This window comes from Myxocyprinus asiaticus, chromosome 36 (genome assembly GCF_019703515.2).
Source record: "Myxocyprinus asiaticus isolate MX2 ecotype Aquarium Trade chromosome 36, UBuf_Myxa_2, whole genome shotgun sequence".
NCBI lineage: Eukaryota > Metazoa > Chordata > Actinopteri > Cypriniformes > Catostomidae > Myxocyprinus > Myxocyprinus asiaticus.
Window position 1 is genome coordinate 23,593,842 of NC_059379.1, and position 27,590 is coordinate 23,621,431.

Consider the following 27,590-nt stretch of genomic DNA (forward strand, 5'->3'; position numbering starts at 1 on the left):
AGGAGAACTTGAGCAATAGACAGCTTTAATTAATTGAATATTTCGGGTTCAATTCAAGTTAAGCTCAATTTGTGGCGTAATGTTGATTACCACAAAACATAATTTCGATTTGTCCAGCAAAAATCGAGGCTGCAGTGAGGCACTTACAATGGAAATCAATGGGACCAAATTTTTGTAAGGTTTAAAGGCAGAATTGTGAAGCCTATAATTTTATAAAACCTCTTATTTCCTCTGTTAAAACTTATTTAGGCTGTTATTTGAGCCTTAACGTTGTTTAAAAAGTCATTTTTATTTGAAGGTTTTCTGCGTCACGTCGTCATTGTAACAACTTTGTAAAATTGGATACAACTTTAGACAGAAAAGGTTAAAAAGTGATTTTATCACACTAAGATCAAGTTAACACACTTATTGTTTACGTCTTGTGGTTATCCTACCTTTAAAGAAGTGAGCAGGCCTATTTTAACTTTTTTGCTTCCATGTACTACTGTAACCCAGAGTTTTACCTCTTTTTTTAAAAAAAGAAAAGAAATTATTATTATTATTATTATTATTATTATTATTATTATTATTATTATTATGGTAATCGGCATTATGCCACAAATGTTGTCGATTGAGTTTAACTTGTAGGCCAATTGAATCCGGAATATTCCTTTAAGTGGTGGCCGGTGTAGGTGTAGTGCTGTCCATACATGAGTGCTGAAATAATGTCCAAAGTCCCAAATGAAAAATGACGCTGTCCGTTGTGCTGAAATCAGTAAGGAGGGCAGGGATAACGCTTAATGGAACATTAGTAACAACTTAATATACAATGCACAAGTACAAATGTCTCCCTTATGATTTTTTTTTCTTCTTCTTTATAGGGTAATAGCTATTTACAGAAGATAAAAGAATTCATCATTTTAAAATAGCCATCTATCCTCCAGCTACATATTAATTTGTGTTCATCTGATTTGGGAGCAATGTAATTTGCAATGTTGTGCATGAATGTAACAGCTACATGAAGATAAAAGGCTTTTGGAAATGTGCTCAGTGAAAGTTTTGTTGAAATTGGCATGAGAAGAATGCACAGACATTTGCCATATTCAAAAGTGCAGATGAGGGGTAGAATTTAAACTACTGTTGTATTTCACTGATGCTGTTACACTTTTGGGGTTTAAAGTTTATTAAAATATGTACAGTAGTTTCTGTATCAACTTGTCTGGCTTGCTGTGAAATGGTGCCTGGTGGTGTGTGTTTGACTAACACATAACACATGCACACAGAATTACAGAGCTTTTTCATTGTTTTTCTGACATTTTTGCATTGTTACATTTATCTTATTTTCCATGGGTGTTTCATACATGTAACATTGGCCTTCGATTATAGACCTACTTTTAGATTAATTGTATCTGACTTAAGTTATACATTTAACTGGCATGGCTAATAACTGATATGTCAAAGATGCTAAACATTTTTTTATTATTATTATTTTATTATTTTTATTATAAATTAGCAAAATCAAAACATGTTACAATAATCACTGATTTCCCTTAGATATTCCAGATGGATCAGTCCATGAGTGCATGCTGCTTGCGAGCTCTTTTATAATGTATGACTCTTCTGTAGGTTTAATGTTATTGCTGAAGTCAAATCCGCATGCAGGGTTTTCATTTAGAGAATTATGGACCTAAAATAGCCTACATGTAGTTAAATTAAAGTTAAATAGCTAAAAGTTAAAATAAATAGCTTAACTACAGTTTTATTGCTAAAGTTATTATTATTATTATTATTATTTTGGTAACACTTTACAATAAGGTTCTATTTGTTAACATCAGTTAAAGCATTGCTGTTGGTATCATGAAGTAACAATGAGCAATATTTTATTAAAACGTATAAATCTTGCGATGTTAATTTATGAAAATACAGTTGATCATTGTTTGTTTATGTAGTCATGATTAACTAATAGCCTACAGCTTTTTCTTTTAAAAATATAGACCTAGTACTTGTTGATATGAGTAATAACCAAAATAATTCAATGCTGTTAAAATATTTTTCTTTGTTAATTTCATTGCCTTTTTATGGTCTTGTGAGGAGAGGCAGGGCAGGAAGTGGAGATCTTATCAGAGTGAACAAAAACCTCAAACTTCCTTGCTGCATGCTGGCAAAAACCTTCATGCCTGTTACTAAAGCTGTGTTATTAACACTTCTGCAATTATATCATGTTTTAATGAGCGTGGTAGCTTGTACATAAACCCTTTGTTTGATTTTATTAAAGAGGCAATTTAATGAAGAGACAACTCAAGTCAAAATGATCTCAATCATTTATTTTATATCATATTTTTCTCATTACAGGACAATCTCCTTTACTTTCAGAGAATCTAGTAATACTCCTTGGTTAGAGCTGACACAACAACAGAGAGGAACTTGTGCCACGCAGCGTGGACGCTTTGTGTGAACTCAGTCCCCATGCGTGCAGCGACGACCACGGTCAGGCAATCAGCTAACAGCTGTAAAAAGAAAAGGGAAAGTTATGGCACGTCTGAGTTCCAACATAGTAGAATAGCCACTGGTCTGAGAAACCTACCTGGAAATTGCCTGGGTCAACGTGCAGTTTTTCGGAGTGAAGCTCGCTGAGAGAAGCGTAGGTCTTCTTGATGTCATCCATGTTCTTGAGAGCTTTCTCCAGTCCTTGGAGCACGACCATTCCGTGCGCTGCGACCATTGGATTAGCCAAGATCGCGCTGGCGTTATACAAGTTGCCAAAGCCACCAAAATATCTCTGAGTCCAGGGGTAGACGATCATACATCTTGAGACGATAGAGTAAAGAGAGGAACATTAAACAGAAGGCCTAAACATTAACAACACACGGGTTAATTAAACAGCTCGAAAGGCAAAAGACAAAGTTACCTCGCCAAGCTGTCGCGGCCCACTGACTGGTAGTCAAGTTTCGCGAATACCCCCTGTATTGCGGCGCGTTCCTCTGCTGTCCACTTCACCATCGTGTCAGTCTTGTGGGCTTCAGCACTGGACAGGGCTTTTAAATAGGCCTGTTAGGTCACCGCCCATGTATGTCGGGCAGATGTGTTTGGGCGATAGTCCGAAGCATACAAAGGGTGGAAACTGACCGATAAATTGAGTCCACGTGAATTAACTTGACATCCGTCCATATAGTAGGCTTATGTCTCTTCGGTGGAGTCCGGTTGTATGATGTGCTGTTGATTTATTTAGTGAGTGAGTCTGCAGCTATATGTCGCTGGTAAACTGTCGAAAATTTTCCTAAAGTTTATTCGCTTCCATCACCCAGCAATTAAATTAATTCCATTCTAATTAAACTTTTCATATTTAAACATTAATGTCAAATCTAAATGTTAAATGTAATTCACTCAAATCTTTTTTTTTTTTTTTTTTTTTTTTTTTAAATGACAGGTTATTGTATCCAAGTGCTACAAGGATGTAGTGGGTACAGTGTGATGTATGTTTGGGTTGGCTGAACACATCGATTCTTACTGAGAGTAAGATCCAACCTTACACTTCTGATGGGCAAGGTTAAGTGTAAAGCATTGGTATAGATCATGGTCTAGCTCAGAATTCTAAATCTTATGGGATTTTAACCTGACAAAACATAAATGCATGCAAAGAATGCAGTATTGACCAAAATCTACATTTACAATGAACTCTCTTCTAGTCACTATAGTGAGCTTTAAAGAAGGACTAATGAAACTTTCATACTGTATGGATCCAGAAACTGACTGTACCACTAACAACCAGACATGCCACTAAATTCAGCAGCATGTGCAAATCTGTTGTTAATCTGTTCTTTCAGTTTCTGGATCCATACAGTATTTAATTTTCATTAGTCCTTCTTTAAAGTTTGACTAGTAACTAGATGAGAGAGCTTATTGTGAATACATTTTGGTCAATGCAGCATTCTTTTCATGCATTTATGTTAACCTTACTATGCCCAAGCGTTTTGTATAAAAACCGAATGTGCCAACTTTCAGTAGCATGTGCAAATGGCAGCAGACTGTAAGACTCTGTTTACACCTGGTTTTAAAATGTGTCACGGGTGATCCGATCACATGTGGCCAGGTGAGACACATCACTGTTTACACCTAGTCGCTTAAATGTGTCTCCTGTGACCACTTGTGATCAGATTTGAAGGGGAGGTACTCTGTTTCATGACGATATACAGCAATCACTATGTCAGTGTGTTACTGCATGATAATAAACTGCAACAAAGTCAGGAAGGACAAACATTTGTATGTGGTTTTTGTGGTCCGATCACAAAACATTTTAGACACTGTTTAAACCTGTATTTAGTGCTGACCACATCTGATTGGATCACCTGAAATGCATCTTCATACCAGTTGTAAATGGGATCGAAGATGCTATGCCACTAAATGCAGCAGTGGTTATAATTTGAATCGTTATGGTATCTTACGTTCTGTTGCCATCGTCACGTACTGCTATATCTTGTGGCTTATCTGGTGGCATTTCTGGTCACTAGTGGCATATGCCACTGTAGATGCCACTAAAATGTGTGGCACGTCTGATAGCATGCCACTGTATTTTGAGGTATTTGGGTGACACTTGTGGAGTCAGCAGCTTAGACAGGTTATTTTGTTAGAAAAAAAGCTAAGTGGCCTGTTTGAGATTGTGTGTGTGTGTGGGCAGGTTTAAATGGTTTACGAGGACTTTTTTTTAGGTTACAATCTGGTAATTACAAGAGTATTATGCTATAAATGTGGTTTATGAGGACATTTCTAGTGTCCCCATAATTCCAATCGCTTAAAAAAACATACTAAACGATGTTTTATTGAAAATGTAAAAATGCAGAACATTTTTTGTGAGGGATAGGGTTAGGGGATAGAATCTATAGTTTGTACAGTATAAAAATCATTATGTCTATGGAGAGTCCTCATAATGATACCTGCACCAACGTGTGTGTGCGTGTGTGTGTGTGTGTGTGTGTGTGTGTGTGTGTGTGTAAGAACAGACAGCTCCATTATTTATGAAACAAATAACTTAATGGTTTCAACCTGAAAGAATTCAACTTAATTCACATTAAAACATTCACAGTCTCTTCACATTCACTTCTTTTAAATGTTTATAAAGAAGGATAGGATGTGAATGGTTCTAATTTTTAGATATGAATGCAATGAAATGTCAACTTACAATATATATTTCTTTGAGTTATGTTTGTTTTTTCATAGATTTTATCTGAGGACATGCTTTGATCCATGAGAACCAGAAAGTGGCCTTCCTCACACCACCAGAAGCAGGAAGCAGGTTTGTCCAATAGTGATGCTGTAATGTGCATTGTATGTATTTTTTTTTAACGAGTTGAACCATTTTTTATATATCTGTATTTTCAAGGGTACCACTGTGAGACCTCTGCTGACATGGACATGATGGCATTTTGTTTTCCTCTTGTAGAGAACATTGTATTTAATGTTGTGTTCTTGGTTTAGACACTGCTCGCAGTTAGGGAGAGGTGAAAGGTACAGCTCTGTAATTGGAAAGGCACTAATGTCTTTCTGAAACAATGTTCACATGTCTACCTTGTATGTACATTGCAGGTTTTCGCAACAGTATGCATATAACTGTGTATTTAAACACTCATTCTTTCTTAAGCATTTGGCAAAGGCACACTCAACATCTACACTGGCAGCCAAACGTTTGGAATAATGTACAGATTTTGCTGTTTCGGAAGGAAATTGGTAATTTAATTCACCAAAGTGGCATTCAGCTAATCACAAAGTATAGTCAGGACATAACTGATGTAAAAACAGCACCATCACTATTTGAAAAAAGTCATTTTTGATCAAATCTAGACAGGCCCCATTTCCAGCAGCCATCACTCCAACACCTTATCCTTGAGTAATCATGCTAAATTGCTAATTTGGTACTAAAAAATCACTTGCCATTATATCAAACACGGTTGAAAGCTATTTGGTTCGTTAAATGAAGCTTAACATTGTCTTTGTGTTTGTTTTTGAGTTGCCACAGAATGCAACAGACTGGCATGTCTTAAGGTCAATATTAGGTCAAAAATGGCGAAAAAGAAACAGCTTTCTCTAGAAACTCATCAGTCAATCATTGTTTTAAGGAATGAAGGCTATACAATGTTTGAAATTGCCAAAAAACTGAAGATTTCATACAAAGGTGTAACTACAGTCTTCAAAGACAAAAGACAACTGGCTCTAACAAGGACAGAAAGAGATGTGGAAGGCCAGATGTACAACTAAACAAGAGGATAAGTACATCATAGTCTCTAGTTTGAGAAATTGATGCCTCACATGTCCTCAGCTGACAGCTTCATTGAATTCTACTCGCTCAACACCAGTTTCATGTACAACAGGTAAGAGAAGACTCAGGGGTGTAAGCCTTATGGGAAGAATTGCAAAGAAAAAGCCACTTTTGAAACAGAAAAACAAAAAGAAAATGTTAGAGTGGGCAAAGAAACACAGACATTGGACAACAGATAATTGGAAAAGAGTGTTATGGATCTTAACCCCATTGAGCTTTTGTGGGATCAGCTAGACTGTAAGGTGTGTGAGAAAAGCCCAGCAAGACAGCCACATCTATGGCAAGTGCTACAGGAAGCGTGAGGTGAAATGTCACCTGAGTATCTGGATAAACTGACAGCTGGAATGCCAAGGATCTGCAAAGCTGTCATTGCTGCATGTGGAGGATTTTTTGATGAGAACTCTTTGAAGTAGTTTAAGAAGTTCTGAACATTTTTTTTCAAATTGTAATAGTAATTTGTCACGTTATTAATGTCCTGACTATACATTGTGATCAGTTGAATGCCACTTTGGTGAATAAAAGTACCAATTTCTTTCCATAAGAGCAAAATCTGAACATTATTCCAAACTTTAGCTGCCAGTGTATGTGTGTGTGAACAGTTAAAGGCACAGATAGCATCTCTGTGTGTGAAGACACATAATCTCTCTTTATGTGATCTGATAAAGATAAAAAAAAAAAAAAAAACATATGTGTCCCAAACTTCATCTCCCACTTTCTTCTCTTCTCCTTGACCTCAACACTTGTGATTTCAACTGTAGGGGCTTTTCACATGTCATTCCAGACAAAGGACAAAAGGTGCCACTGTATCTTGCCACATTGCTAGTCTACAAATGATCTAAGCCAAACCTTGATCGTACATTCTTCGTGGCAAATCTGTAGCCATCACTCTAGGACTCAGAAAGATGCAATCACACATTGTGATCAGAATGACATATTAACCATACAAATATAGTGAAAAGTTAAGCAGTTTAAATAGTTAAGCTGTCAGAAGATAATTATAATTTAATAATTTTCTTTATTTATCACACATTATACATTTGCACATATACGGTGAAATTCTTCTTTTTCACATATCCCAGCTAGGCTGGGGTCAGAGTGCAGGGTCAGCCATGATATGGCACCCCTGGAGCAGATAGGGTTAAGGGCCTTGCTCAAGGGCCCAACAGTGGCATCTTGGCAGTGCTGGGGCTTGAACCCTCAACCTTCTGATCAGTAACCCAGAGCCTTAACCGCTGAGCTACCACTGCCCTGAAGACAGTGACATTTACAAAATAAAACGCCTATGTTGTTTAAGCAAAGTTATAAAAGACAGACATGAGTTATTAAATGTCAATGTCTTTATTACAAGAAAACAAAATACATTTCATGCATAACGCGTATTACAACGTAACACGAGACAGACCTAAACTACAGTGTAAAACAATAATTTTGGGCTTTGTGCGGTTAGCCTGCTAAAAGCTAAAGTCAGGAAGCAACATGATTTATACATTGTCTGCGCGCCACACTTCCGTAAACTAAACCGGTGCGTATCGTTGACAACGTCTACAATATGCCTTCAAATACAGTGGCATGTGTCAGTCGTCCAGATGTGACACAAACTTCAGTGGTGCATGCCTCTAACGACCAAAAATGCCATAAAATTCAATGGAACGTGCCACTAAAAACCAGATATGCCACTGGATGTGCCAGAAAATCCAGCATGTGCCACAACTTTAGTGGCACATGCCACTCACAAGCGAATATGCCACTTCTCAAAAAAGTAAATAGAGGAACCGCACATTGAAAGCTCCCAGACAGAATAAAAAAATACAAATACATTTTTTTAAACGGGAGCTTTCAAGGTGCGCAGTACTTTATTTAGGGGAGACTGAGGTTGGTTGGCACATTTTTTATTCTTTGTTGAATATCTCTTGGGGAACAAACATTATACTCCAATTAGGTGCAAATAAAAGCTTAGGTTCTTAGGTAAAAAAACAAACACATTCAATGTCACCAAATATTTACTGACTTAATTAATGATTAAAGGTCTGTTGTGCAGTTGTGCCAACCAACCACTGTAGCCAGGGGCGGACTGGGAAGAAAATTCGGCCCGGGATTTTACATAGAAACTGGCCCAAAAGTTGTTGAGCGGGGGGTGGCGGGTGCTGTCCTTTTCTGCATATCGCTGCGCCTTTCTGTGGCGCGTTCTCCATAACGGCCCCATTTCGCGGCCGGGCCACCGGGAAAGTCCGCGCCTGCCTGTAGCTAACGCCGGTCACCACTTTTGCATTTCAATTTCTATATGAAAAATATTAATAATGTGCATAAAAGGGGGCCTGGGTAGCTCAGCGAGTAAAGACGCTGACCACTACCCCTGGAGTCGCGAGCTTGAATCCAGTGCGTGTTGAATGACTCCAGTCAGGTCTCCTAAGCAACAAAATTGGCCTGGTTGCTAGGGAGGGTAGAGTCACATGGGGTAACCTCCTCGTGGTCGCTATAATGTGTGGTTCTCGCTCCCGGTGGGGCGCGTGGTGAGTTGTGCGTGGATGCAGTGTAGAACCACACGCGCTATGTCTCCACAGTAATGCGCTCAACAAGCCACGTGATAAAATGCGCGGATTGACGGTCTCAGACAGAAGCAACTGAGATTCGTCCTACGCCACCACGAGGATTTAAAGCGCATTTGGAATTGGGCATTCCAAATTGGGGAGAAAAGGGGAGGAATAAACAAATGTGCATAAAATGTAGCAATAGGTTGTTTCACCATTAGACCTACTCAATTCAGTTTCAATTAAAATGCGTAAGTAAGAAAATAGAATGAAATATTTGTTTGCTTTTTTGAGTGAAGCCTACGTGAGAAAGTCTGTCTTGAATAGGTCATTTACGTTCATTCAAAGCAGATAACTTAATGCGACGTCTGTGGGTGCAGTGTCTTTTCCAAATCTTAACAGTGTCTATGTGTAGGCTATAGGCCTACGTTTTTGTTCATTTCAGTCTTGCAACTAATACTGACAATATTTGTCACTTTTTATTAGGGAAAAAAATTAACTAACTAACTAACTAACTAACTAAATAAGTGAAACTGCTCAAAAGTAGCCTAATTTAGAGTAATGAAAAGAGTGATGATGATGATGATGATGATGATGATGAAAGGTGGTAATAATTCTAGGGGCCCAAAGGTACAGGGGGACCTAAAACAAATTCGAACATGTATTTCTTTAATAGGTAAGGGGCCCAGAGCAATATATAGTCAGGAGACCCAGAATTCCTTGCTATGGCCCTGATGATGATGATGATGTTGATGATGATAATGAAAGGCACAATGAAGTGTTTGCGCAGCAGACTACTGCCCTATCTACAAAATATATCTGAAAAGCAGCATAGATATTTCATGAGGATACACAGGTTATAATGTAAATATAAAGTTAAAAATCAAGAATAATACGTTAAATATTTTTTGGTAAAGACCTAAACATAAATGATATTGTAGGCAATTAGATTATTTCTGTGAGAATGACATTGTGGCCTACTCATGCTTAAATAATAATAATAATCAATACTGATGTCGTTATTGGATTTAATGGATTAATAAGAAGATTTTCATACATTTTCTTTGGAATGTCATAAAAGCATGTATCTAAAAATTTCTTTTGATATGGTTACCTGACAAGTTAAATTTAGTATAACAGATCAGAACAGGGGCATGTCCAGGATTTTTTTGCCAGGGGTGGCAAGAGTCCTGTAAGGGGTTGCATCCAATAATTTTTTTTTTTTTTCAATAATTTGTTTTGGGGAATGTTGTTATGGACCATGCGCAACATAGACGGGTTAAGCCGTTGCACTCCGTCTCCAGGACGCAAGCGGGGTCCGAGTTGGGTTGGTAAGTGCTGTGGTAAAGCTCATTTTTAGGGTGGCAGCTGGCACCCCGTGCCACACTTCTGGCGCCGTCCCTGGATCAGAAAACCTTTTTAACATAATTATTGATGTGGTTTCGATATATTTAGATGATAGCTGCAATAAAATGATGTAATACACTTTTTTGTTATTGTTCTATAATGGGAAACTTGCAATACTTTACAACGTAGTGATCCTGTCAAAACAATATGGCAAATGTGGCATAATGAGGCTACTGTACTTCTAGTAATGTATAAACTGGGGCCTTTCTAAGATAAGCCACTCTCATATGTGAAACATTATTAACAGGCATTAGGAGGATAGGTCATATTAAAGCTGCAGTAAACAAAGTATTTACTGACATCTACTGGGGGAAAAAAGGAGAGTTAGAGAGCCATGGGCAGCATCAGTATTTTATGCTTGTTTATATCATAAAAACAAGCAGAGTGATTCACAGTTTTAAATGCAATGGATGCTGTTCAGACAAAAGTATAAAACATGAAGATGAAAAATATATATATATAAATAACATCATGGACTGCCTCCCATTTCATTTCAATACAACCCGTATCTTCTCATCTCCCAGCAGAAGCCTGTTAAAACAGGAGAGTAAGTCTTACTGTAACAATTACTACTTAACATGGAAAATCCATAACAGTGTTGGTCACTTAAATCTTAAGCATTAGATAGGCTTTTAACTCATATCTTTAGGGAAACAAGGCAAACTGACTTTACGAGTGCAGCAGCCACCAGACCTCCACCTATTGGACCAATCCAGTAGTTAGCCATCAGTGCAGGTCCAAAAGCTCTTGCACGATTCAAACAGATGCCAGAAATATAACCCCTATTAAATAAACAAGATAGAGGCACGCTTGAGTGCATTACAGGCAGCATTAGAATTAGGATTTATTGTATTTTCTTGACTCACCCTGCCAGAATGTTGATAATAACAGTGCAGCCCACCATGAACGGCACCAGGGGGCTTTTGCTCTTCCATCGACTGCCCCCAGCAGCACCACCAGTTACTAGACATGTCATGGCAATTTCAGCAAATACAGCCTTTACCAGTTGTTCGTCAGATTTAAGAATATCAAAGGCTGCTCTAATAGCATGGAGTTCTCATGTGATGTCTTAACCTTGACAAATAGTTGTCTATTCAGCATTGTTTGCATTATATTACAGTAAAGTATCTTATTTTTCATGAATAGAACACCACTTTGTGTCTTGTCCTATGGAAAGAAACAATATTATTTGCTGTATTCCTGAAAGAAGTGGCTCTATTTATTATTCACACCTCTGACAAACTGACTGATAAGGTAAGGAATGACCATCGTCAGCTGCATTCCACCACATAAATAGATAGCAATGGTGAAAGGAGGGTTGAAATGTGATCCGCTGCAAAGAAAAATTACATTCAAGTGAGCTCATTTGCGATCAAATCAATATCAGAGCTCTTTTTGAATTGCAGGACATCCAAACAGTTTGACATATATTAATGTAACCTAAGTATACTTTAGGGGAATATTCCTGCAATTATTTTACTGCAAATCTTCTGTTAAATGTCAACCAATCAAGAAATGATATATATATCCCAAGATCATTGTACACTAAAACAGTTGTAAAGCAGGTAAAATAATTAATTGAACTTAAATTATGTCGTTCAAATCATAAAGTAATACAAATTCTTCTTAAAAAGGCAAAACAATGCATAAAAATCTCCAATATTCTTTCTTATCTGATTTTTGCCATACATGCTACCAACACAGCTACTGCCAAACCGTGCACCAGCGGTGGCTCTAGCCTGCCTGCTGCCTCCACATTGTCAATCACAGACACACAGCCAGTGAAGACAAAAAAACACCGTGCCCATCAGCTCAGCAACACATAGCTGAATGACTCTCTCATACTTGCCCAGAGGCTTGGCTGTGTTTTTAATCAGCAAGGTTTTGTACAACTCTTCGAGCTCTAACATTTCTCCTTCCATTGTCACCTGGGCTTCTGCACCACCAAGTGCAATAAGTAACTGACTGTTGGGCCAGCTAGATCCTCTCTTTCTGATAACGAAGCCAACATTTCCTGATCGACCATGAATCACTCTTCAGTCCCTAAAGGTGTGATGCATTGCAGTGTAGATTGAATGATTCAGCAAAACATACAATCAAGCATAAGTTTTAGGAGAGATTGGACAGAAATGGTAAATATAACTTCCACTGTTCTGCATCCTTCTTTAACGTAAATACTATGTCTGGAATGAATGGAAGGTTATTCACATATTTACATTCACATCATTGCATGAGCAATAGACAAAACTATTGTAGGATAATACAGTATGAATATGTTCTTCAAGCAACACACAATAACCTTTTGAGCATGTTTATAAAAATTTTTTACTAAACATGCATCAGTCTGAGCAAGACATATTTGTTTATTCCCATATCAGATGTATGTTGCATCACCGGTTACATTTGGCCTGTTTTTCTCCTACTATGAACTCTGTGTTATTGATTTTGTTGTCAAGCGGATCATAACTGCCTGGCCTTGGGTGTAAATGCTTTCAATCCAAATGGCATAATTAAACGTCACATGGAATTTGTTAAATTTCCAAGGTGAACTTTGAGCTGAAATGTGATATGAGCTGATGAATGCTTCATAAATTCTGTTAATATGCTCTGGATATCTTTGAAGAAATTGATCAAATCTCTCAATCAGAAGGGATTGATTTGATCTTCATTCATAGCAGGCAGAATTTAAACACTGTACCTGTACATAATGCCCTGATATGTTGTCATTCCACTGTTATAATGGTAAAATGTTTTAGAAAAATGATTTCCTCATTCTTGTTTTGGGGTGCTGCATATTTACATATTTCAACAAAGTAAAGAAATGCATTCAGGCAAGATCTAACAAAAGACTGTGTTTATTAATATAAAATATTGGAATACCTAATGGCAGGCTATATAAAAACTAAAACAACAAATACATTCTTGAAAGATACAATGAAGCAGCAGAATACTGAAAAATTTTGTAGAGTACACTAGTATAAATGTTGAACAATATCACACAATGCTTTACATAACTTTACAAGTTATCTTGAATTAAAAGCTTTAGGCATGGGATCTTCAGAGGTCCCACCTCGATCATTTAAAAACAACACGGATCTTCTTGTCTCCCATTATCAACCTAGAATGAATCAAATAATTTATTATAATACTCAGAATGTAATATCAGATATAATATATCAAGATCGAAAGCACAGAATCAAATTGTAAACACAGAAATATAATAATTTGTAATATAGATAATGTTTTTATATCAAATTTAAATTCCTCTTTCAGTTTTAGCAGTACTAAAATTCAGTCAGTTTCAGTTTTGATAAACATAGTATGGCCAAAATTCAATAAATAACATATAAATCATAATATCTGGCTTTTCAGTCCTCAAAACACTCTAAGAGTGCCCTCAATCTTAACACACATCATAAGAGAGTGTTTCAACTCTTAGTAGTGGAAAATAGACAATTTATGTAATGATAATTCTTTCTAAAGAAATGTGAAGTACACATTTGCGAATCCATCAGTAATGTTATGTAGTAAATACTCTAATGATGTGCAGTTTGTCAAGATTAAATAAGCATTTTATGGTTGCATTGTGCAGTCAATTAAAAAAACTATGACAAAGGTGATATATTAAATGACATTTCACTCTCTCTACATGCAGAATAGAAAATAATTCACTGTGTTAGGAAAAAGTGAGTTGTAAGAATACCTCACAAAGCTGACAGTGACCAGAGCCCCAGTCAAAGGTCCCACCCAATATATCCAGTGGTGGGCCCAGTAACCAGACACCAACGCTGGCCCAAATGCCCGTGCTGGATTCATACATGCTCCAGAGATTCCACCCCTTTTTTTGACAAATTAGGCAAATACATTAAATATGTATATCTGCAAAACACTGTACTGAACTAAACTTTTATTTTAATTTTAGAATTACATAACTAACTAAATAAATGGTTACAATTAGTTAATTCATTAGGTATCATGAACTAACAATGAACAATATTTTTACAGCACTTATTAATCTTGGTTAATATTAATTTATCAAAATTCAATTGTTTATTGTTTCTTCATGTTAGTTCATAATGCATTAACTAATGTTATGCAAAACTAACCAAAAAAAATAAATAAAAAAAAGTATGTTTACTTATATAAACTAATGTTATAAACTAACATTAACCAAGAATTTTACATTATTAGTTTGTCAACTATTGCATTTACTGATCCTAATGAATACAACCTTATTGTAAAGTGTTACCAAATAGATAAAAAAATTTTTTTCACATTTATATGCCTTTGAATTAAATATTGGTTTCCTACCCAGCCAAGATATTTGCAGTCACAGTAAGTCCAATGCAGAAAGGAGCAAGATGACTTCGGGTCCTTCCATTTATAGCACCCATGCTGACAACCATGGTCAAGAAGAGTGTCATGATCATCTCTGCCACAGTTGCAGAGCCAATGCCATCAGTGGACTGAACTGCATTGAATGCTGCTCCAGATGCATTTCCATATGCTATGCTTGTAGTGACAGCCTAAAGAAATTAACAAAGAAAAAAACGCAAACAAAGTCTAGGGATCTCTTGCATCACTAAATAAGAGATGGTTTCAGTTACATTGCTGCAAGTGTAAATCCTTGTTTACAGCCATTTAGCAATAAGACTTCACCAATTCAAGTTACAAACTTTATTGCACAGAGATACAGACGTTGACACACGTACTTTGGCAAGTCCAGCGGCAATCAGTCCACCTAACATTTGTGAGAGCACGTATGGCACAAGGAGAATTAATTCCATTCCTCCAATGAGGTAAACACACACAGACACAGCTGGATTAAAGTGACCGCCACTGGAAGGCAATATGACATAATCAATTAATGTGTAGACAGACACGCAGAAATTATATGACAGTTATGTTCAAGAATGAATGACTAAATGTTGCTTTCTAAAATAAATAAAACAGGCTAACAACTTTAAAAAGAGTACATTTTTGAATGTTTTCTTACCAGAAATAAATTTGAAATTCCCAGTTTTCCCTTTTAAATTGTAATTAAACATTAAAAAATAAATTTATATAAGCATTTAAATGCATGAATGAGCAATAATAATTTTGCAGAGTAAACATTTTAATGTGCCATGTTAATTATAATGTAATGTCTTTAGAAATGTATAAATAAAATGTATTTTTTTATAAAAATGCAATTCCAGTGACATTATTCCTTTCTTCTGATTACATAAGTTTAGTCAAATGACGAATCAAACACAGAAAACTCAACATATAACAGTTACCTGATTTCCCCCAAAATTGCAATTGCTATAGCCAGTGCTAGTCCATGTGCCAGGGCAGGCTGGATGCTCCCACTGATGCCAACGTTGCCCATGACTGACACACAGCCCACAAACATGAAGAGAGTGGAGCCGAGAATCTCCGCCAGGCATGGCTGAATGTAGTGCTCAAAGAAGGACACCCTCTTGGGCTGACCTTGAAGACTGTCCCCTCCATCGCCAGAGGCCACAGTAAAGAGCTCTGACTTTGACGATGTCATTTTGTCTGTCTGAAACTTCAGGTACTCTGTGCTCACGTGTGGCAGCTTTGTACTGATAAAGGTGTATGGAGGATGGGGTGGGGGTAAGGCGGGCCGTCAGTCTCCCCCTTCATCACTCCCAGTGGTTTGAAAAAATACACTTAACAATTGCAGTGGTAGAGAGCATTGTTTCAGGGGTGACGGGTTCAGGAAATAGCTTATCATCCACCAGCCTGATATTACACAACAGAGGACCATAACATTTGAATAACCAACACTCATGTCACTCAAGGTCTGCTCTTCTTATGTAACGGAATTGATCTGGGCTAATGCAGTTTCCAAAAGTTTATAATTCTAATGGATACTATAGACAGGTCTGCATTTTAGTGTGGCCTTAAGCAACTTTGTCTGTCCATTCGTTTGACTGCATGCACTCATGGCAGTACTGCACTCTGCTTTCACTCTTTTGCAGTAAATCAGGGCAATAAATAACAACACAAGGTCGTTTTTGGTTCATGTTTCTCTTGAGGGACTCACTGACAGAAATAAATACAGAGAAAGACTGCAGGATGTCTGCATGTTGATGGCTAAAGAGGAAACATTTCCCTTTTTTGTGTCTTTTAATCACCTTTTGTTTTACAAAACTACATCCTGGTCATTATTTGTGACTTTTAAAAACAGTCAGAGGAAAATAAATGACAAAACAAACTCATGATTTAAAGAGTAAACTTACATTTACAACATGTAAAAAGTTGGCTATTTACACCCATACTTATAGAAGTATCATTAAACTTATGAACAGTAACATTTCCTAAGAGGAATAGGGTATGTAGAAGAATGACATTTTCAGTTTTCAGAAATCAAAGTTAGCATTTTACTTTAGGGCTGCTCAATAGAATTCATGCAGTCTAACAAGGATGTTTTTCTTCCAAGGATTTTGATCCTATAAAGGTTTGTAAAAACGTTTATAATGCAAAATGGTTTTATAATCAAAGGTATTCTAAAGTGCAACAGTAAATCATGCACTTCAAGCTCTTTTTTGTTGTTGTCATCTTTATCATCACCATTGCTGAATTTGAAGAGTTTTTAAGCCCGTTAACTTATAGAGTTAACAAAAAATATTGTTTCTGAGATCTTTTGAATATTTGATAATAGTTTAAAGATATCTATGGCATAAATTTGGAAACAATAGAATTTACAAACAATACTTAAAGGGATAATTCACAAAAAAATGAAAATTCTCTTTTCATTTACTCACCCTCATGCCATCTCAGATGTGTATGACTTTCTTTCTTCAGGAGAACGCAAAGATTTTTAGAAGAATATCCCAGCTCTGTAGGTCCATACAATGCAAGTGAATGGTGATCAGACCTTTGTAGCTCCAAAAATCACATAAAGAAAACATAAAAGTAATCCATATGACTCCAGTGGTTAAATCCATATCTTCAGAAGCAATATGATAGGTGTGGGTGAGAAACAGAACAATATCTATGTTCATTTTTTTACTCTAAATCTCCACTTTAACTTTCACTTTCAGATGTGAAAGGCACCACATGCGACTTTCAGCTGTAAAAGTGAAAGTGGAGATTTAGAGTAAAAAAATTGATTAAATTTTGATCTGTTTCTCACCCACACCTATTATATTGCTTCTGAAGACGTGGATTTAAACACTGGAGTCATATGGATTACTTCTATGTTTCCTTTATGTGATTTTTGGAGCTACAAAGGTCTGATCACCATTCACCTGCATTGTATGGACCTACAGAACTGAGATATTCTTCTAAAAATCTTTGTTTGTGTTCTGCTGAAGAAAGAAAGTCATACACATCTGGGATGGCATGAGGGTGAGTAGAAGATGACAGAATTTTATTTTTGGGTGAACTATCACTTTAATGAACATGGCACATCACCGAGACATGCTGATCATATGGGAGACCAAAGGAGTTGGGCAAATCAGAAGAAAAGACACTGATGCCAGGAGTCTCCATTTTTATTGTGATCAAAAAGGGGGGAAAAAAAGATATAAATGACTTTCCTTCCTCTCCTTTGATGGTTGCTTAAGATGTCACAGACCAAATTTTCACAACCAAGTCTTTATTAACGTTTAAAACCCAATTTGCAAGAGGCCTGAAAAGAGAAGTCTGCAATTAGTTACATGTGATGTCAACTTTTTCAAAATAAAGAAAGCCGTTTGAAAACTTTCAAAATCATCAGTTAAACTCTCACATTAATTTGTGTGTGTGTGTGGGGGGGGGGGGGGGGGGGGGGGATACAATTAGTGCCTCACCTAAATTGAGCTTATCTTTTAATGCCCAGCAGATGCAGTAGTGTTGTAGAAGCTGTTGCAGAAGTTCCTTTTCATCTAAAAACTCCAGACCTTCAATTCTGTGAATGCAAAAACATGGAAGGTCACTGTAGAGATTCTGATGCCAACAATTCCTGGCACAGACTGTCCAATTAAGAAGGTATGCTTGATAACAACGGTAATTAATATTTGACTTGAGTACAATACCTGGCTACGTCTTCCTGAGGAAGCATGCTATAGACTGTCATCATGTCCAGGGCATTCACACTTTCCCAGCCTGTCGACAGAAAGCGTTCTTTCTGTTGAAACAAACATTGACCACTATCATCACAACAAATACATCACATTTTCAATCTGAATACAAATCTTAAGCAATTAATGCAAAAAAGTTTTGCACTGTTTTTTTTTTCTTTCTTTTTATGAACAGAGATGTGGAGAAGGCACATGGTGCTTGAATCAAATCCAGAGGTGTCTGCTCAAGATCACAATGGGTTAAGTCTGCGTTAACCTGTGAGACTGAACAGTGCTGGCAGCAGATGCAGTAAATAAACCCCAGCTTAACTGTGCTGTTTTCCTGACTCTTGATCACCCATTGTATGCTGAGCAGGAAAACAACTTTGCATTACAAGTAATACTCTGAGTGTTGTTTTGATTGTACCATGCAAGATATAACAGTATTTCACTGTATGGGGTTGAACTATCATAGAGTTTGGCAGATCATTGCATGCTGTACTATTGCAATGAACTCTGAATAGAGAGCTAGAAAGTTAATGGTATTGGTAGACTGAAATGTAAGATTGTCGTACTTGAGAGTCCAGCGACTGACACACATCCACCCCAGCCAGATTGCACTGTCGTCTCTGCAGATTCTCGATCATGACTTGCGCAAAACGATCATCCATGTTCACCTGAAAAGATCTGGACAGTTAGCAGTGCAGACAGGAAGAGTCTACGGAAGAACTGTGGTAAAATTCTTTCTAGTTCATTGTTGATTTTATCTGCCTTGCAAAGGTAAAACACAGTAACTACACATTTTGTCAAAACAGTGTAATTTAAGTCGTGTTAGGCCAGGCAGTTTCAAGCTTGGGTCTGTGTATACTCAGGGCGCAGCAAAGGTGCATGAGGGGTGTCCGTGGACTGCCAAAAATAGTCAACTTAAGAGACTGTGTATAATATAATATAATATAAGATAAGACATGTTTGGCTCAACTATGCTTAGATTCAGAGAAAACGGAGTGAGAATATTTGATTTAGTTACTGTGTTTTCACTCTGTATAACAGTGTAGTATTAGGGAAGGTGAATTATTAAGGATATTAACTCGCCTGTTCGTAGTTAACGAACATCGCGGTGTGGAAGGTGTCTGAAATCCAGTGCAACAGTTTGGAGGACTGCTCAGGTGTCATGTACACCAGTACACATTCTGACAGAAACAGAGTGGGCAAACTGGGTGGAAAGAAGCAGAAATACTGGGATAAAGGTAATAAACTATAATCTTTCAATTCTTATCAAAGGCGGCAAAGTGTCTCATTACAACAACCATCCTAGGATTAAGCTTGCTCTTAAATTTTAACTCTGAATTATACTTACTGCATAAAAGAGTAATCGTTTACAATTATAGTTTTTTGGCATCAGTTGACATCAGGTGGGGCAAGAACATTTTGAAATTATTTTTCTTATTCCTATTGGGAACATCATGTGCATTATAACAAAGCAAGAAGTCAAAACAGATCAGTATCATAATATCTTAATGTACACAGTGGGAAATTACATTTTTGTGTGTCAGGTTTGCGTGCTGTGACAATAAGTTCCAGACCTTTTTATAGAAAATCTGAGACACTGATGGGATTTGCAGGCAAGCTGGCAAAAGCCAAGGCGCCAGGTTAGGGTGGACTGAACAGCTACTCAACAGGGGAACAAAAAAAAAACCTCCAAGGTAAGAGGCCTTGAAAATGATGCCATTGATGTCATATAGCTTATGGAACGGTAGCTTCCTTCAGGTCTCATCAGTTCAGATCAAAGAAAACGTGGTCTTACTGACGCATCTAAGGAAACTCTAAATGCTCCCAAGTGTACTATTGTCGTCACGGGTATCAACAGAGATGCACGAAACAAAACAACAGAAGCATTTTACTCCTACTGGGACAACAAACAGGATGGGTAAACCCTACTTAGCAAGCACAGAATCTTGAATCTTACAGTTTCTAGTAAATTATCTAAAGAAGATTAAAAAGTTCCTCTAAGTGTTTAATTTAGCAGCAGCATCATACACCTCACATGTAAACGAGGCAATGAATTAAACATGTGAAGCGTGAATGTTCTTTTTTTATAAGACAAAACTGTAAATCACAACAGAATTCAGAGTGGTTCATTCTGATGTTGTAATTGTCATCACTATAAAATCATCTTATCAACTTTGATAATTACATTGCCTGTTGTTAACAACATAAAACAAATCCAGTGTAATATAAAGACTGCAAGAACACTGAACATAAATTTCACTAAGCAAAGGATGTAACATACTCTGGATTTAGCTGGAATTTTTTTAGTTTGTCCTCTAATGTTGGCAGGTCCCTGAGATCAGCACTGATGATACAATATCTGTCTGAATCCAGGCTGTGACCATCTGGAAAGCACCATACAGATATACAGACATATAAAAGACCTCTATATCACAGCAACAAAGTAAAATGATCTGTAACATAAAAGTTTGGCTTCAATACCCAGAAGGAGTGAATCAGTGGAGTGGGTTTCAATCAAAGGTTTTGACAGTGGAGGTTTTGTCCTGTAAAAGTAAACAAAATATAAGAATAAAAAAATATGAATAAAAATTAAACACCCTCTCTTACATTGCCTGTGCTGGCAGACAATGTGCCTTAAAGGGGCATGTCTTACTTTTAGTTGACATTCATTGGTTGCTTCCATGTGATCAACTCCAATTGCATTTTATAACTCAACTGGAAAACTGACAAAGAAAAGCATTTAGCAAATGCCTTTTTTTATTTTTTCTTTTTAAATGCAACTTAAAAGATGCATTTAAAAAATAAATTATTATTATTTTACAGTCATTTAACCATATTTTTAAACATTAATACATTTAAAAATATCTATTTATTTGCAAACTTATTTATTTAGATTTTCAATGTTCAATTACTAAGCTTATAACTAATCCCTTTATGTTTTAAGTGGCACTCCTAGTTCTCCATAGAAGGCTACATTAAAGGAATATTCCGGGTTCAGTACAAGTTAAGCTCAATCGACAGCATTTGTGGCATAATATTGATTACCACAAAAATTAATTTTGACTTGCCCCTTCTTAAAAACGGTGACAGCTGTGATTGTCAGGGACATAATTTGATGTCTCACTATATTTTCAGAGTTTGGACATTAACTTTTTGCTGGTGGAATCTCCAAACTGCAAATGCAGGAACTGAGTTTGGACTCTGTGCCAAGATTAGACGTGCTTCTGAAACGTCTTAGTGCAATGACCTATTTCTCAGGAAAATAGCAAACTGCGCTTTTACACTCCAACACACAATACATCCACAGTTTGCGCACATACACGACAGATAGCGCAAACACTCCCACCAACACCCACTTGCGTTTGCGCAGGCATGAAAATTGCACTTAGAATTAGTGCTCTCACAGAAATTAGATAAGACATAACATTGTACACAGTCATTGCGCGTTGTACTACACCTAATGCGGTCATGAAAATAAGCCCGAAGTCTCATGAATAATTATGAGACATTGATGACGCAATGATGCACTATAGTGTATGGAAACATCATGTCCTGTGACATTCACTCGGTGTTGATTTCAAACCTGGAAGATGAAAATAGCCCCAAAATATCCCTAAATTAACAATTTTCCACCTAAAACTAAAATTAACATGTGCTAACATTGACTTCTATCATGTGCAACACATACATATGTGAACATCTTAAAAAATTTAGTTTAGTGTTTCATGACCTTTTAAGTAATACCGTTTGATACATTCAGATACAATGTGTTTCACTGACTTGGTTGCTATTGTTATTCTGTGTTGGATGTGCATTATGTGCAAACTCTGAAATATAGTTTTTGTTGTTGTGGAGCTGGTTCATTCTCTCTCCTGAATGCTGTATTCGAAGGGGTTGTACAATGTAGACCAATCATAACAGTGGGCATTTACATTGAGGTCTTAATGGGGAAGAGAGCCAAAAACTGAGCACTCCAGTTAGAGACCAGAGACAGGGTTTAATAAAGCAATATAACATGAGCAAGAATGTTGTATGGCCCTATATCAGCACAGATGTGATTCGGCTGCAGGTAATCACAGCCGTGCTGATACAGCACTCTTACTTTTTAGCTTGTTAGTCAGCTTGCTGAAGACAATGGAATTTTGGTCAAATACATCCAATTTTCTCTATAAAAATAGTCGTTCAAGCGGTGGTCCCCCCAGAGTATTTCGCAGTAGCCAGTTCGCAAGAGTCATTCATTATAGAAACCGTACTCTCCTCCGCCATGTTGAATATTTACGTCTCCTCCCAACGTGGAGTCTCCAGTAAAAGGTAAGCGCCTTGAGTATGTTTGATTACTACATCTGTTGTGTCTCTCAGCTGTGATAAGCCTTAATACTGAAGCTGTTAGTTTAACTGTATTTCCCAGCCGTAGTGTAGTAGTAATTCAAACGATCATGGAGTGAGAGACAATGCACATGACTTCAAAGAAACGTTCGCTGACTGACAGACTCAAAGAATGTCAATTTAACTGGCTCGTCACAACACATAAAAATGGTCTTTTGTCACCACCTGCTGGCTAAAATCTTTAGTGTCACAGGGTTAAATGAAATACAGTGCTGTGAAAAAATATTTGCCCCCATCCTGATTTCTTGTTTTTGTGGATATCTCATACTAAATTGTTTCAAAAATTCAAACAAAAACTAACATAAAAAAGGCAATCTGAGTAAACACAAAATACAGTTTTTAAATGATAATGTTATTTATTGAAGCAAAAAAGTTATCCAATACCAACTGGGCCTGTGTGAAAAAGTATTTGCCCCCTTAGTTACTAAATCCCCAAATCTATGAAACTGCATTCATAATGGGGTTCAGCTGGACTAGACACACACAGGCCTGATTACTGCCAGCCCTGTTCAATCAAAACAACACCTAAACAGAACTTTTTAGGCAGCATGAAATTGGCTAAATGGTCTCACCCAGTAGCACTATGCCAAGGTCAAAATAAATTCCAGAAATTATGAGGAAAAAGGTGATTGAAATACATCAGTCTGGGAAAGATTACAAAGCTTTTTCAAAGGCTCTGGGACTCCAAAGAACCACATCGAGAGCCATTATCTCTAAATGGAGGAAACTTGGCACAGTAGTGAACCTTCCCAAAAGTGGCCGACATTCCAAAATTCCTTCAAGAGCACAGCGACGACTCATCCAGGAAGTCACAAAAAAGCCAAGAACAACATCCAAGGAACTGCAGGCCTCTCTTGCATCAATAAAAGTCACTGTTCATGACTCCACTATCAGAAAGACACAGGCCAAAAATGCCATCCATGGAAGAGTGTCGAGGCGAAAACCACTGCTAACCCAGAGGAACATTAAGGCTCGTCTGAATTTTGCCGAAACACACCATGACGATCCTCAAAGCTTTTGGGAGAATGTTCTGTGGACTGATGAGTTGAAAGTGGAACAGTTGGAAGACGGGTCCTGTTACATCTGGCGTAAATCAAACACAGAATTCCACAAAAAGAACATCATACCTACAGTCAAGCATGGTGGTGGTAGTGTGATGGTGTGGGCATGCTTTGCTGCCTCAGGGCCAGGGCGAATTTCAATAATTGAGGGAAACATGAATTCTCCACAAGAAAATCCTAAAGAGTTGAAGCTCAAGCGCAACTGGATTATGCAGCAAGACAATGATCCAAAGCATAGGAGTAAGTCCACCTTTGAATGGCTCAAAAGAAGCCAGATTTAAGTTTTGGAAAGGCCTAGTCAAAGTCCTGACTTGAACCCGATTGACATGCTGTGACAGGACCTTAAACGGGCAGTTCATGCTAGAAAACCCTCCAGTGTGGCTGAACTAAAGCAGTTCTACAAAGAAGAGTGGGCCAAAATTCCACCACAGCGTTGTGAAAGACTGATCTCCAGTTATTGGAAGCATTTGATTGCAGTTGTTGCTGCTAAAGGTGGCACAACCAGCTATTAAGTTTAAGGGGCAGTTATGTTTTCACATGGGTGATATAGTTGTTGGATAACTTTTTTGCTTCAGTAAAAAAAATGTATATATTTGAAAACTGTATTTTGTGTTTACTCAGGTTGCCTCTGTTTTATGCTATATCTCGTTTGAAGATCTAAAACAATTTACTATGAAAAATACACAAAAATAGAAGAAATCAGGAAGGGGGAAAATACTTTTTCACAGCACCGTAGTTGCTTTAAACATCTGCGCTGCTCTTACACTTTAGTTTAGAATGGCACGAACACAAGCAGAGTGATACAAACAGTAAAGCATCCGAGTACTGCTGTTCTGAGACATCAGCACTCTTGGAACATTTCTTCAAAACAGATTCGAGAACTGGATCTAACTGTTGTATAAAATCATCATTTACAGGTATAACTAAATTCCGACTGTTTGTGGTGCAAAAAAAACTTTACTAACATCATAAGTGGACCTCAGGGGAAATAATACATAAAAAAAATGCATGACATGACCCCAACATTTTTTTTTTAAATACTACACTATATAATTCACATTGTACATACTGTAGGTTGGGATTAGACAATACGCATTACATATTTAATCTACTCTGTACACATGTCCACATGTAATATATTTTCTATATGTCAGTCATGTACCTCAAACAGTTTCCACCGGCTTTGGTTGTGTAACAATTATTTTTTTTTTTAATTATTATTCACCCATGACAAAATAACTTCCACACAAGTTCAATTCATATGCATTATAGGTCAGTATGAATTCAGGTGGCATAGATGGCACACTTTTGCATATTTGCATAAACATTAATGACCGCCAAAGGACTGATACGATAATAACATTACAAAACAGATGACAGTAAGATATTGATATTGATATTGATTTTTTTAGTACAGTATTTAGAAAGAGGGTCTCAGTTGAGACTCTGTCTCCCTCTTCAGGAATAAGGCTAAAATGTCATGGTAAGTATCCAAAAACATCCATGGTTGTAGCAAAGAGCAACTGAGTAAAATAATACTTTTTATAAATAAAAATACTACTAATAAAAGGGAGGGTACACCTTACTTGATATGGTGTATTTTCCTGGCAACAATCATTGGGAAGTCAACTTCAAAGAACTTTTTAGGCATAATGTTCTCCTCCTAAGAATTCAGAAAAGTACATGAATACACTTTTATTTGACTGCTTATTGAGAATAATAAGAGGCTGTGTAAGCATACTTATTATTCCTCATTAAAAAAAAATTACCCAGAACTAATTTCATTTACTTTATGGTCTTAAAATAGCTAAATGTGAAGTTAATTTAAATAATAATAATTAAAAAAAAACAAGAAAAAAGATAGAAAAAACCTTTAATCTCCAAAATGTAGTATCCAGTCCTGCACCAAGATTCACCACCTGACAGTCACATTGTGTCTTCTTCAGAAAAGCATCCAGAAGATGATTCATCCCTTTGACACGACCATAATAACCTACAACACAATCAAAACACAGTGGCGAAATTCATCAAACGCAACTGCAAACATTAACCAGAATATTTCAACAATAAAGCTTACCTCTGTTGATCTCAGGTGCTTTGCGTTCACCTGTTTGCCTGACAAAATACTGAATGTAGAGGTCAGTCCAGTAACCTTTACTCGTTGCAAACCTACGAACCAGAGAAAAATGATAAGGTTATCTTAAATAAAATGCTTTTACTATAGAAGGTTAATGGCAAATAGCATTCCTCTTAGACGTAAATAAATAAATAAATAAATAAAAACACACACACACATACACTTTAAACTGTCAATGGTGAAATTCTGATTAAAAAATATTTAAAACTAATTTATGCCTGTAACATTGAGCATAACCACAATATCATTGAATCTTCTGAGGTCTAATATTTTGCCCATTTGGTTATATTTTAATGGTCATTAACATTTCCATGTGATATAATGTTATAAATGAAGCACAGCCCTTAGTATAATGCCACACTCATTTGATAAAAATATTGCCCTTCCTTTTATTGCTGGTTATTGTGTTTGCACGCCATGCTACCTTTTACATATCGATGCATCGTCGCAGGTTGACCTGACCGCTTCATCAGCAGTGTCAGAATCTGTAATTGGCTGCTTGGATGCCATGAACACTCTCAGACTGTAAGCAACGTAAGAATGTTATTGCAGATAAATACACTGCGTTAATTACACATGCTGAATGCGTATATTCATTCAATGACCAAATGCTATATGTTAGCTAAACTGGCCCGGCTTCGAAAAACGCAGCAAGAAAAGTATCAATACTTCATTGTCGAGATATAAACAGCTTCTTTAAATATTTTTTTCAAGCAAATTTATTAGCATCAAAAATACTGCGTTTTACAGCAGCACAACAGAACAACAACTGCAGAGAGCTCTGGTTGACAATCACATGTTTACGTCCCTTTCCGCTGACACATCTCTCCCACAATGCATCGTGAGGAGACCTTACTGCGCATGTCAGTAAATTTATTTCACATTTATGTGTAACATTCACATTGGTTAATGTTGTTCAGATGTTTACACTGAAGAGATTGCAAGTCATATGAAAAGTCTCTCTGTAAATATCCAGTACATTTTATTTTTGCTTTCGACTTAAATTTACACTCCTGCGCCACTCAAGTTAGTGATAACGGAAAAGTGTCCCGTTAGCACAGATTTTATTTTATTTGATTGTCTTCTTCAGCACAGTACAGAGAAAAGATCACCATACAATTATATGAGAAGTTGACTGAAGGAATAGCATATTAGATGGAACAGAGAACAAGGAAGAAAAACATTAAGCCAGGGTTAGGGTTGTTTGTTATAACAAGAGGCTGATTAATAAATAAATAAATAAATGTGTCTGAATGTTTAAAATGTTTATTTTTATCAAATATACTGTATATTATTTAGACGCACGCTACTATCGATATAGCTAAAGTGTTAACTTCAAGGAACTGTCCACCCAAAAATTAAAATTGTCTCATCATTTACTCACACTCATGCCATTCCAGATGTGTATGACTTTCTTTCTTCTGCAGAACACAAACAAAGATTTTCAGCTCTGTTGGTCCATACAATGCAAGTGAATGCAAGTATCCCTGGCTGCAGCTTGCAGAAAAGGGCGGGGCAACACATTGGGGCGTGGCTACACATGCCGCCCCGCCCATAACTTACTCTCATTGGCTCGGTCATATTTTATTGGTGTACATGATAGGAGATGCATTTTAAAATAGTGTAGCCCGATAATTTTTATTATAGTGCTGTGGCCCGTAAGTGATATGAAATTGTGTTGTACCTCACGGTTCATTGCAAACAGATGTAGTAGGAGTCTAA

The 27,590-nt window shown here is 36.9% G+C and overlaps 3 protein-coding genes across 5 annotated transcripts; all 3 read right to left on the bottom strand.

Annotated features, from left to right (window-relative positions):
- Window positions 1–1,824: 1,824 nt before the first annotated feature.
- LOC127427197 (hemoglobin subunit beta-like) lies at window positions 1,825–2,979 on the bottom strand. The gene is made up of 3 exons (XM_051674666.1): window positions 2,888–2,979; window positions 2,564–2,786; window positions 1,825–2,486 (listed from the first exon to the last, which is right to left on the bottom strand). Exons 1-3 carry the CDS (start codon window positions 2,977–2,979, stop codon window positions 2,358–2,360), a joined length of 444 nt encoding a protein of 147 aa, XP_051530626.1. The 3' UTR covers window positions 1,825–2,357.
- A 10,075-nt stretch (window positions 2,980–13,054) lies between these two features.
- LOC127427037 (aquaporin-8-like) lies at window positions 13,055–15,760 on the bottom strand. Its single transcript, XM_051674345.1, has 5 exons — window positions 15,504–15,760; window positions 14,937–15,063; window positions 14,536–14,750; window positions 13,928–14,062; window positions 13,055–13,342 (listed from the first exon to the last, which is right to left on the bottom strand). Exons 1-5 carry the CDS (start codon window positions 15,758–15,760, stop codon window positions 13,300–13,302), a joined length of 777 nt encoding a protein of 258 aa, XP_051530305.1. The 3' UTR covers window positions 13,055–13,299.
- A 77-nt stretch (window positions 15,761–15,837) lies between these two features.
- lcmt1 (leucine carboxyl methyltransferase 1) lies at window positions 15,838–27,387 on the bottom strand. 3 transcript variants are annotated; one of them, XM_051674343.1, is made up of 12 exons: window positions 27,253–27,387; window positions 26,293–26,391; window positions 25,809–25,900; window positions 25,603–25,724; window positions 25,318–25,394; window positions 20,766–20,827; window positions 20,566–20,668; window positions 19,368–19,488; window positions 18,851–18,952; window positions 18,252–18,343; window positions 18,027–18,124; window positions 15,838–15,972 (listed from the first exon to the last, which is right to left on the bottom strand). In XM_051674343.1, the coding sequence occupies exons 2-12, from the start codon at window positions 26,376–26,378 to the stop codon at window positions 15,857–15,859; spliced, it is 1,071 nt and encodes a 356-aa protein (XP_051530303.1). In that variant the 5' UTR covers window positions 26,379–26,391; window positions 27,253–27,387; the 3' UTR covers window positions 15,838–15,856. The 3 variants fall into 3 exon arrangements, with proteins under 3 accessions (XP_051530303.1, XP_051530302.1, XP_051530304.1); XM_051674342.1 differs by lacking the exon at window positions 27,253–27,387 and adding an exon at window positions 26,665–26,723; XM_051674344.1 differs by lacking the exons at window positions 15,838–15,972; window positions 27,253–27,387 and adding exons at window positions 17,712–17,866; window positions 26,665–26,723.
- Between the last annotated feature and the right edge of the window lie 203 nt (window positions 27,388–27,590).